Source organism: Chaetodon auriga, chromosome 3, assembly GCF_051107435.1.
Source record: "Chaetodon auriga isolate fChaAug3 chromosome 3, fChaAug3.hap1, whole genome shotgun sequence".
Lineage (NCBI taxonomy): Eukaryota > Metazoa > Chordata > Actinopteri > Chaetodontiformes > Chaetodontidae > Chaetodon > Chaetodon auriga.
The window spans coordinates 15,528,436-15,541,237 of record NC_135076.1 but is presented as its reverse complement, the minus strand read 5'-3'; the positions used below and the strand labels follow the sequence as shown (position 1 = coordinate 15,541,237).

Sequence of the window (12,802 nt, the reverse complement as noted above, 5' to 3'; positions counted from 1 at the left end):
GCTTTGGTGGCGTTAGGATTTTGGCAGCAGTGCCATGAGTCATTTCTGTGTTTATCCTTCTACTGTTAAGTTATAAATGCAGAAATTCACACTTGGGAAATGAATCACGTCCACTCTCTAAACTTATTAAAAATGCAAAATAGTCCAGCAGACAACCTCTTTGGAGAACCTGTGACGGTGTCAGCCACTGACCTTGAATTTAGGCTATGCCTGTGTGACTAGTTAGCGTACAATATTACCCAGCTTTCCTGCTGTCTTTCTGCTTGTGGCTCACATGTGTTCATCAACGATCTGGACCCTTTTGAAGCCAACTTTAGAGAAGGGGGACTAACAATACTCCATTAAGAGAAGCCAGAGCCTGGCGTTAACGACGGCCTGAGGCCTTGGGCTCTGAAGCACAGGCCTTATTAAAAATCACTCCATCTACACCACTCAATGGAGCCTCTGTATCACTGTTATTAACTCCCCCTCCATGCCTTTTTACTTTTCTCCCTCTTTCTCTCTCCATTCCTCTTTTAATTGTTAATGAATCTAATGCCATCAAAAAGGATGACAGGGATCAACAGAGCAGAGAGGAGGGGAGACAGTGGTGCTCTTTCAGCTTGCCTGCTCCCTCATCTGTTTCTCCTCCTTCACCTCCCCCCTCCACCTCCTCTCTTGTTCATCCGCTCCACTTCGCTCTGAGTTGTAGCACAGTTTTATTAAAACTCCCAAGGTGGCCTCTCTATCTACAGCATTGATCAGCAGACACTTTCTTCTTTAGAAAGGCCCTTTTGGGCTGTCAACAGGTGCACAGGAACATGCAAAACACACTCAAACACATTTTCAGCCATACACACACACCGAAACTATCACATGACTAAATATGGTATGTTCATATGCCCACAGATGCACAGTCATCCATTCTTTCCATGTATTGCCATCATCCATTGGTTCAGGTGTCCTACCATGCAACCACACGTGAACATCGGTGTTTACATTCCACAGATATTTCTTCAGTGTCATGAAGTATTTTCACCTCAAACACACCCTGCGACAATGTACTTAAAATTCAACAACAATGTACTATAAAGAATATGGCTTATATCCTTCTAGTTAAGTACGATCACGTTCATACAGGCAGCCCAAATCTGATTTTAGCTATTGGGCAAAACCGCATGGAATCCAATCTTTCCAGATCAGATTTAAGCCACCTTTGTAGGTGGTTCGAAACTGCAGCTGAGTACAACTACTCAGATTGGATTTCATTTAGGATTTTTTTTTGTCACATTTTGTCAGTTCCCATGCAACTCAGTGACATCTCATTACAACAAGAAAAACATGAACCAGAAACAGGAAATAAGCCATTCAGATATCTCCAGGGTTTCAAGAGGGTTCACATAGTGAACATTGCACATTCTCACAGATGCTGCCAAATACTATTACACATGTTGAAATGATAGTTTCTAAAGACAAAGCTGATGTTGTTAATTGCCAGTTACAGTGTGCTTAGTCATCATTCAAGACCAGATTTGAAATCTGATCTGTGAACACACACCACCTCGCCTCACCAGCTGCAGCGCCAGCATCCACCATCCAAGCCTCCAGCCAGTCTCTCCACACTCATGAAAGTGCCCCCGACCCTACATACCCCCCCACCCCCTGCACACAACTCCTTACATGTGGAGGAGAGGAGAGGAGAGGGGAGAAGAGATGAGGAGAGGTGGAGAGATGGAGAGGTGGAGAGATGGAGAGGTGGCGCTCAGCGGGGGGCGTTTTAGGGGTGAGGTTGGCCGGTAGAGGCAGTAGAGTGACGACCTTAACCCTCTCTCTCTCTCTGTTTCTCTTTCTCCCTCCTCCTCATCAATGTAGGGTATCCCAGCCCTTGCTTGATCGCTGTGTGCCAGACTATACCACTTTCACTACTGTGGGGGACTGGCTGGACGCCATCAAGATGAGCCGCTACCGTGACAACTTCGTCAACGCCGGATTTGCTTCCTTTGACCTGGTGGCCCAGATGACAGCAGAGTGAGTGGAGAGGGAGTGGATTCAGCTAATCAGGCCTTAAGTGATTGACTGGGCTGAGTTTGAGAGTCAAATTAGTGTTATACAGATTGACCTTGAGGGAATAAAAATAGTCTAACGGCTAAATTAAACATGATAAGATGTGGTAAAGGGGCACTGAGTAGGCTCAGACATCAAATGAAGAACATAAAGGATAAAAAAAAAGCGTATTTTACTCTATTGGTATATTCAGGAGACATTTCAGAAATACATTTGTGATGCTATGAAGATAAACCACATCTTGAAGACAGTATCAGTTGCATGCCTTTTACTGCTCCAGAATTTCTCTACACATAATGTAGTAAATAAAGACCACTAGTCTTAAAAAGGAAAACGTGAGATTTACTGACAACACAGTAAGAGACATAAGAAAGGCATTATGTAGGAGTAGAAAATGAGAAAACATAAGATCCTCTTTGCGTTTCCTGTAATTTGGTATGTAATTGACCAATCAGGATAGGATGGGGAGGATTATGTAATCAGGATAGGGGACTAATAACAATCACCTGCGTCAGATGCGAAACAATATCTTAGAATCAACAGCTAACACAGTTTAACTGTGTGTTTAAAAGTGCACGTTCTCATACAATTTTTCAGAAAGCACTTGCAGATGCTTCCCTCTCGACGATATCCAGTTGACCTTGACAACCCACCCACCTTCTGCAGTGTTTACAAACAGGAAATGATGTAATGGAAATCATGGAAATTGGAGTCCAGTGATGATCAAATAAATGAATTAGGATTATAATGATAAATAAATTATCCTCATTAGCAGCATAATAGGCAATGGAGGTGGGGGTAATTTGTTTCAATTTGGCCAGGCTGACAGGTGTGGTGTACTGAGGCTCTCTGTTGCCCTTAATGGCCAGTAATTCCTCTAATGGTGCCCATTTATTATCATTTCATCCTCCATTGCTGCACTGATGGAGATGGCGAAATATGAAAAAACAAAAAAACTCCATTTATTTGTGCGAAATTGCAGTGATGCACCCGTATTTAGCTTCGGAGAGGATGGATGTGCAGTGGGGGTTTGGGTGTGTGCGCACATGCGGGTACTGCATGTGTTTGTGCATGTGTGTGTTTAGGTGCATGCTTTTGTACCACAATAGATGGAGCCACAAAGTCATTGAGACAAGCAGAGTGTATGGTGTCTGTGTGTAATATTAGATTATCCAGTATTTGTGTGTGTCGTGTGTGTGTGTGTGCGCGAGAGGACGCAGACTGTGGCAGAGCCCCAACAGTCTGCTAATCACTGCCCCAGACGCCGACCGCTCTCTCCTCAGCTATCGACAGGGGAAATCAAACAAGCGAGCGGAAAAGAGAGGTTCTCGTGATATTATTGTACAGTGTTAAATCAACATGGCCATGATGATTAGATTATGCCATCTGACTAATGACAGCCAAAGTAGGTACGCTATCCCAGGCCTTGTTAAGGGTATAGTAACACCAACTGTGTGTCAACATTTTCATTTTTTCCCAGTGCACCTTCAACCTGAGGTTAAAGCCCTCCATTTAATATAAAGATCACGTTGTAGCTGGTGCGAACCCCTTGGCTCAAAGACTAATTCACACTTACTTGCTGTAGGTTTTCTAAGATATTTTTAAGCACCGAGGAATGCTGTGCAACAGTGAGCAAGTTTAAGCTGATTTACTGCCACCCGGACCCATTCCAAGCATGAATGACATGCTCCTAAGTGAGTAATCTGTCCAGTATCTTACAGGGAAAAAAAAAAAAAAAAAGGATCTTTTACTTCCCTGTTTCTGTAGCTAAGTGGTGTGGACTCTGTGAAGCCTGCCAGCTGCTGAACAGTAGCTAAAGTTTGCTCTTTAATCATTAACCATCACATTATAGCCCTTTGACACCTCTCCTGTTGCCCACCTGCCAGGCAACGCAAGTATGTTCCAATCACTATAGTTGCATGAGTGTCCACATTTTGTTGACATACCCTCTGTCAACCATTTTATGAGTGATTGCCAAGGTGCTTGCCTGTCTCTGTTCCCAGCACGTCGAGTGTGTGTTTACTTGTGGGTGAAAAGTGAAATTTGCACTGCAGCTTCGGACGTGATGTTGTCCGCTTTTGTTTTTTTTCCAACTGAGCCACCTGTTCTTATTTTCTTCTCCTTTCTTCTCGCTCCACAGGGACTTGCTGCGGATAGGGGTAACGTTGGCTGGCCATCAGAAGAAGATTCTTGGGAGCATTCAGGACATGAGACTACAGATGAACCAAACACTTCCTGTCCAGGTGTGAGCGACGGGACACACACACACACCGATGCAGTCGAAGGACAGCCAGACAGGAAAACGGGGGAGGATCTGTGCCAGAGAGAGCCATTGGAAAACCCTAGCTGCCTGACCCATCTCTGCCAATTAGACGCTATGAAACTGGCTTGCAGTGCCTATGACTATTTTTTTTTTCTTTATTTCACTACCACTTCCATTTCCTGTTCCTGCTTTTTTTTGTTATTTGTCATCATTTCTTTTTCCATCCAATCAGAATTAGTGTGTTTTTGAAAGAGGAAGAAGAGTTAGCCCCCCTCATATCCCATGCGTGCCTCACCGACTTCTGGTGAGGGTTGACGTTTGCATGCATGTGTGTTTTAGTGAGGTTGGCCTCAGCCCGGTAACTGGAACATCACACTCCGATCCTCACGCAAGAGTACCTCCCCTTGACCTCTCAACCCAGCATTGACGGACGTAATACTTAGTGAAGAATGAACACCCTGGTATAAAAAAAAAAAAAAAGGTGAACAAACGTTCACACGTAAAAAAACAAACAAACAAACAAACAAACAAAAAAAGAGGACCCACAGGAGATAGAGGACAGTTCTTTCCCTGATAGAAGTTGTTTTACTGTGCACGTGTGTGTCGTTCTCCATCTTCATATTGAAGGTGTGTTATCTAAAAGGGCACTTGCTGGAGAAGGGTGAGGTGATGGAAGAGGAAAAATGAGGTCAGAGGTCAAGAGGATGACAGAGGTCAAAAAGGTCAAAAGAGGGCAGCGGCATTTTTGGACACTTGCTTTGGCTGCTGAGCCCTCAACAGTTCACCAGACGACCTCTTCACGCTGACCTGAAGTGACTCAGGATAGTTCCACAGCTTGGGATCACCTGCTCATCAACTGTGTTTTTACGCATAAATGTTTTATTTTTGTTTGTCCACACACCATTTTTTTTTTTTTTTGTGTCTTTTCTTGGCTTTCTTAGACATTTTTGGGAGATTTGTGGTTTCAATAACGGCCGGTCAAACCTAAGTACCCCCGCTGGACGCTTCACGTGATTAAGGGGAGACGAGGACTGTGGCAACACGATAGAAAGACCAATTGGCCTTTTGTGTGCGTTTTGTATGTGTGCGCGCGTGTATGTGTGATTAAGTGTGCTTGGATGTGCGGGTGTGTCAAGGTGCACACGAGTATACTGTACAATACAGCTTCCGCTATCTGCCACCGTGGAGAATTAACGCATGAACTGAACCGTGACAAGGAGCAAATATATCTGAAACAATTACGCTATATTCTGTGGACAACTGTTAAACATTCTTTTTTATTGAATCCAAAAAAATGAACTTAGGACATACATATATATATAAAATTATATATATGCATCATGCAGAAACTGAGAGAAACCATGATGGACACCTTCCTTTCTACTTACTATTATCTGGATTTAGAAATAATCAAAATTCTTGTTTTAATTTCTTGACATCCTGCCCTATGTATTTATTTGTACCCCCCCCCACCCCACCCCACCCCACCAACACCCAGATGGACTTCGGGCCAGTTGGGACAGTGGACTTGGAACAATCAGAAGGAAGAGAAACTCCAAGAGGATTCACCTAATGAATTGATTATTATTAAAAGAAAGTGCATAGAAATTGGATATTGTATTTTTGTTGTTGTTCTAAACAGCCTGTACATGTTTTGTAACAAAAATACGATAAATAACAAGAAAAATGGTGTTTTGACAAAATGGAAGTGCTGTTGTGAAATGTTTGACTCGGAGTGAACTTAGCAGAAGGCAAAGCAAGAGGAGAGATGAGGGTGGGAAGTCAGGAGGTAGAGAGGAGGAGATGAACACCAACCAATGGTTAGACTACTGGTAATAACATGTCGCCCTTTTGCTCTCCGTCCATTGTGTGAGTGTCTGTGTAGGTGTGTTCAAGCTTGTGTGTGCCACCAGACCTGGATATTAAGCTTCCCCAATCTATTCTCATTCTCAACAGAAAGAGCATTTGTGAAGCACTGAGCTGTTACTAATCGTCTTCCAGGCGCATCGTTTTCAACCCAAAACCTCCTGCAAACCGCTCTGAAGCATCTCTGTGGTTTACCTATTGATTTTACTTATTTACCATCACCTAGGATCCTCTGAACTCATCTCGTGTGGGACTGTTAAGGACTCATTAGAAGGAAGGTCCTGCGATGATGCAGCCTACCTGCCAATCATTTCACTCGCCCCGGAGGCGGACCTCCATCACTAGACCTGCAGTTGGCAGCAGGACCCTCGCCAGAGAGTCCAGGGCTGTCAGAGTAGAAACCTATTGGTCTTTGTCTGTCAGGTCGATTAATTCAGAAGCCAATCTGGCATCACTAGAATATGAGCATGCAGCGAGGGCAGACATACGGCGGGCTGACCTATCATTATCTCTCTTCATTTCCTGTATGGCCTGCAATCATCCTGTCTCAGCTCAGGCTGCGTGATTAGTACAGTGCAGGATCAACAGCCCTGGCATGCAGACAGCCAAAATCTGCAGGCCCCCCCCCATCCTAAATGATAGCAGCTGCATCACGGAGACTGTACTATTTGCACTTCTCACAGAGGGGTGTTTGAAGGTAGTGGATGAAAAGATGGGGCTGCAACACCAGTGTGATCTTCCAGACAGTCTCCATATCGTACGGGCTGGAGCTGATCAATGCAATATGTGAATATTATTAGTTAGGTGTGTAATGATAGCGTGATGTTAGTGTCCATGCAGCATGTCTTGCCATATTACTTTTGTCAGCCTCTCTTAAGTCCCTTCAAAAGTCATGGAGGATGTTATGCAAAACAGCATTGTGTTTCCCGTTTTACATTGTTTTATCTTATTCCACATACAGACATTTTCAGTACTGCTAGAACACTCTGTGAAGGGCTTACTAACCTGTAGCAGTTGTAGTACACAATGAAGTAGCACAGTGACTAACTGTTGTGTACTCAAACTACACAGGAAATAAGTCTTATATAGTTTTTTTTTTTTTCTCTCTCCATCAAAGCATCAGTTCAGATTTCTGAGATGAGAAGTGCTGGTACATCGTCAGCCTGATTTGTTACCGTGATGAGACAGTGTTGAAAGTGCCTGTTAGATGTGCAAACTTTTTTTTTAATATATATATCATTCTGCAGAATTATTTTGTTTCCTCCAAAGCAGAACAGCATTTTGATTGGAAAACAAGCTTAGTGTCTACATTTTGGGTTGATAGAAGAGCATAATTAATGCAATCAAAACGCTCACGTTTACCTGAAGTCTCCCAAGAATATAGAATACCAGTCCCTATCCCTGCACTCAGCTCGATCATTCAATCGGCTAAGCCACGCTGCTGCAAAGTCACATTTGACACCGAAAAAGACACAGTTGATGAGCATTCAAAAAAAAAAGAGAAGGGGGGCATATGGGGGCTAAACACAATCAGATGGCAGACATGCCCACTCATGAAAAATGGCAACGCTTTGCAGCTTGCATGAACTATTGATGAGGTGCACATGGTGCACTGGGGTCTGGAGCTGTGTTCACCGAAGTCAACGGGCCATGAGTGATGAGCTCAACTGGCACTGTTGCACATCTTAAAATGATTAAACTGCCACCACATCAACTGCAAACAATTAATCTTTAAGTGGATTTTTCACACATTCACCGGAGTGTTTAATATTCAGCATTCACAGAGAGGAAAACTCGCTCTCTTGTGTTTTTTGTTCATCCTTCTGACTGCATGTTGCTGAAATTAAGATGGACTGTTATGTTTGCGCGCCTGTGTGTGAGTGTGTGTGTGTGTGTGTGTGTGTGTGTGTGTGTGTGTGTGTTTGAGACAGTGTGCGAAATAAAAGGATTGCCATTTTATACAGACAACACTTTGATCAGCAGAGTTTAAGCTTTGTCAGATGTGGTTATCTCTGTGTGTGCCAATAGGATTCAAACTATCCCAACATTCCTTCCACCTTTCTTTGGCCATTTCACATCCTCCGCAGATCATCAAACAAACACACCCACCCTGCCCGAAACCCCTTACCACTTACTAACTTCCTTTTCTTCAGTTGTCTGTTTTAAATAAATATATACAGTCTTTTCTTCTGTCTTCTAACAAGCTCACCCCACATCTGTCTTTTTGGTCACTTTTGAAAACCCCCTCTTCATACAAGGAAGTGATATGTTTGAGAGAGTACTGTACATGTGTAGAGAACTGGGAGGTGGGGATGGAATAAAGCGCTGAGAAATGCAATTGTTAATTCCTCTTTGAAAAGCATTAAGATGTATTTAATGGTGCAGACATACACAACAAATTACTAAAAAAAAAAAAATGATGATGCATTCTTGTAGAAATATTTTTAAAAGACCCTTTTGCAATTAAATTATTTAAGAAACGTGACCTGATCTCCTGACTGAGTCTTTATGTTGTGTTTTGAACTGATAATTCATCCATGAGGACTAAATTGTTCTTCCATGAGCGACCATGCCAACACATAATCACACACGTGTTCTCCAGTCAAGAACTCGCCCAAGACAAACACATTCAATTTCACTGATTATCATTTATGGCCATCTCTTGCTCCTATAATCACTACCAGAGCTTCACATAGTGTTCAGCAGTTATCACAATAACATTTTTTGTTGATAAAGTGGCACCAAAGCCTCAGTCCAGATAACTATCTGCTTCAGATAAACAAACACCCCCAGATTTAACTCTGCATGTTTGTGTTAGTGTGCTCAGTGTACCTGTAAGCACGGATTGTTCATTTTTCATCCAAAGTTCTCTGATTTGATGTTTGTGTTTCAGACAGGTTTAGGCTGCATGATTCCCCTTGCCATGGAAAAGCCCGAGGACATTCAGAGTAACACTGTGTTTAGAAAAAATATTTTTTTCTAATGCTTTCTTTCATCTTTATAGCTACAGGCACCTGATGAATGGATATTGATCCTTGGGAGAAGTTACACAGAGTTCATCTATTTCTAATGCTCCTTTAGTTGCTAAGTTCCTTGCCATTATTGAGGTTGTTACTACGAGTTCAAGATCACCATTCTAAAGCAGTTTGCCAAATTTAGCTGAGTTAAATTGCGAATATGTCCAGACGAATACCAAAGTGTTGGAGCTTAATTCCAGATCAGAGACACTTTCTCAAAAGTTGCCATCACAACAGGGTCGATCTGCCTCCCAGCCTCACAAGTTAGCAAGACAAGTTGTCGCCACCAAATCAGAAAAGTTTGCAATCCACACTCGAGCTCGGTCAACACCATGCAACACTCGAGCTCCCCATATTGTCTTTCTAGCCCACTAATATATATGAGCTGCACTCATCTCTGCAGGCCCTGAGCCAACAGTCTTGTTTTCAAGCAAAAAAAAAAAAAAAAACAGAAAGAAAGAAAGAAAAGATGCTCAGATCATATATTCCTCCTCATCCACCCCTCGCCTTGTCCCCTGGCTCCCCTCGTCTCCCTTTCCCTGTCCAATTAAATACAGAGTCTTGGAACGGGTGGTCTCGGTGTCTGCGTAGAGCAGTTTTTTCAACCCCCCCCCCCCCCCCCCCCGCAGATGCGCTCGGAGAAGTTTCAACAGAGGATTATGTGGGTTCTTTTTGTGTTGCAGCGGGCAGAATACATTTCAGCTCAGATCTCCACAACTTTTTACAGCTTCTTGTTCTCCTTTGATGTTGTCAGATGGTGGACTCACTGGACATATACTGAAGGTCTAGCAGCATTTCACGGACATACAATCTGTTTTTTCTATTTTCTTATATCGCCACTCGGTATTGAAACAGTTGTGGCACCACTTTGGCAGAGGAAACCCGATGTAAAGAGATAAAGTTAACCACCGCTGCTGCACATATTGTGGGACAGACTGTGACCATATCATAGGTTTTCACTTGTTTTGACTAGTCCAGATAGCAGGTGCTCCTTCAGTGCTCGATGTGTCAGTATGAAGTAAATATGGACCCATGCCAAGACGGACTAGAACACTGTATGCTTTCCTACAGCTGCTGACATAGTGTCACATTACTCCAAGCTGGAGAATATTGATTGTACGCAGGCTTGTTTCATCAAAATATGTCATATAATGCAAGAGAGAATTATTGAGACGTCAATAAAGATCAATTTCTTATCCCTACTCGGTCAGGGAGACGGCATTAGCATAAATATCACTCCGCATTAGCATGTCTTAGCCACATGTCGGTCAGGACAAGGATCAATGCAAAACATGATCACACAGCAATGGAAAAAAAAAAGAAAAGAAATCTGCTGCCTTACCCACTCCTTCCCCTCATTTCCTAAACCAAATTCTGTCTCCCTTTATTCTCTCTCATTCCCTACAGGCTATCCCTCACTCTCCCCCTCTTATGAGCTCCCCGCTAACACCCCCACACCCGCTCTCTGTCTACTGTTTCATCCTCTCCCATCTCCTCTGCCATAATCCCTCTCTTTCACTTTAGCCTGGCACAGCTAATTGGTCACGTCTGTACTGTGACATGGGGACCTGACATAATTGCTGGACAAATAGCGAGGTGTTTAGCTTCGGACCTGTCTCAGCTAAGCTGTACACAGACACCAGCCGACTGGAAAGCCTAATTACCACTCCAACCCCACAACTTGCTAATTGGCAAATACTTCCAACAAAGAAGCATGTGTGTGCATGCATGTGTGTGTGTGTGTATGTTTGTCTGCACCTTTGTTTCCTGTCTGTTGTCAAGGCTTCTGTGAAACAGGCACGCAGCAAAAAAAAAAAAAAAGACAGAAAAGTGATATGCATGATACAAGTCACAGAGATTTGCCGACAAGACTTAGAATTTGTCATTAATTTCCTTAAATTGCATTTCCAATGGTCGTTTTGTTCTGTTTTTTCCTCCTCTATTTATCATACCAGCCTTCAACACCCCCACACCATCTTTCCAACACATGCACTCAATTACAGACCTGATTGAACTGACTTTCACATCCAAGGGTTTTTTGCAATTTGATTAATTTCTTACTTTAACATCACATTAACTATGTTCCAGCATGTTTCTCCCTTTATTTGTCTTGGCCTATTAGTTAGTCATGTCTATCAATGAATGAATTAAAAAGTAAAGAACTAAATGTTTTTAAAAAGTTCTTGGTTACCACTTTTTTCATACTGTATCTAATATGAGGCATGCTCTGTTTTTTAATAGCTTTATACAGTAAATAAATATTCCTGTAGTGGAAGGGTGAGTTTTTCACTTCATCGAATGCTCCCGAAGTCTGCAGACGATCGCCTCCATTCAAAGGAACACCACGCAGGATTATCCTATTGCAAAACCCCTGAAATATTTGACCACCCGCTCACATCACCCCCTTCCCCAAAAAGGGGACCCGACCTTTTCTGTTCCAGAACAAGCATCCTATTGTTGGGTGTTTGGGTGCAGCTGCATGCTCTTTCTGTCTGATGGCTTGAGTATGTCTGCCAGGGAAACAATGTTCGACAGGACTGCACCCGGGCACCATGGGGTGACCTGGAGTTCACGGTCAAAGCTGGACAGTTGGTGGGAATCTATCACACATGAGAGGTATGGCGGCCTTCAGGTACAGCGAGGCCATTGAACAAGCACATCAAAACGCTGCTGTGGGGAGATAAGATATCCTCATGGCTGCAGTTATCAAGATAGAGCCTTAATTTACTGTAAACAGAGGGTAATCCCAGGACCGTAATGCTTAAATCACATGGCCTAGCATGAAATGGCACTGACGTGGGCCTGTGACTCGGGGGTACAGGGCTCACACATAAAGCAATGTATACACGATGCTTGGTGAGATAATGAATTTACTTTCTTCCAGCCCCCTGCTGAGCTTATATCCTCATCACTGTTCAGCAGACGTCTAGCAGGCTCATGTTTGTGTGCCTTTATGGGAGTTTCATGCACTGCAGTGTTTGCAAAAGGCTTCAGGGATGTTGACAGAAAACCAAGTCTGTCTTATTATACAAACCAAAGGCATAAATGATCTCTATGGCAATGTAAATCTGAACCTATTTGAATTATATTGATTTTGATGTTGATATTGGTTTTAAACTCTAAGCTCAATAATAGGCGTCAACTTGCATGAGCAGCACAGTCAATAGGCAACAAACATCTCAGATAATCTTTTAATCAGCTAATTGGCATGCCTGCACAAGCGTTATGTTGACTGCACGTCTGTCTGAACCTGCTGATGGAACAAAAAAAAAAAACCCCTTTGTGTTGAATGAAATGAAGGATAATAACTCTGAGTTTAGCTGATGTAATTATGAAGAATGATACCCCAACAAACATCTGCTGGCCACGGTTTCTTTTCTGATGTGAATAATCCAGCTGCACCATCGATAATCTTGCTGCCCAACTAAAGATAATTAATAGCTTGTGCTTTGCACTCATGAAAGACGGTCATGACATTGCCAAGTCGAGGTCATTTTTCCTCTCCATTGGTGTCATCGGTAGGCATGAAGGGAAGGGCCTTGTTCCTGCCTGACATCTCATTAACTGCTTGTCGATATTTATCAGTCTTAATCAGAGCTGTGGCAGGTCTGGT

General features: G+C 43.0%; 1 protein-coding gene across 14 annotated transcripts in view; it reads left to right on the top strand.

The window, feature by feature from the left end:
- The window catches only part of ephb3b (eph receptor B3b), a 62,063-nt gene extending 53,406 nt beyond the window's left edge, over positions 1-8,657 (top strand). For 10 of the 14 annotated variants that reach the window (XM_076725693.1, XM_076725677.1, XM_076725654.1 and 7 more), the window contains exons 15-16: positions 1,852-2,007; positions 4,184-8,657. In XM_076725693.1, coding sequence (XP_076581808.1) covers positions 1,852-2,007; positions 4,184-4,292 — 265 coding nt within the window. In that variant the 3' untranslated portion in view covers positions 4,293-8,657. The remainder of the gene's footprint in view (positions 1-1,851; positions 2,008-4,183) is intronic. The other 4 variants (XM_076725697.1, XM_076725696.1, XM_076725695.1 and 1 more) reach the window with 1 other exon arrangement.
- The last annotated feature ends 4,145 nt before the right edge of the window (positions 8,658-12,802 follow it).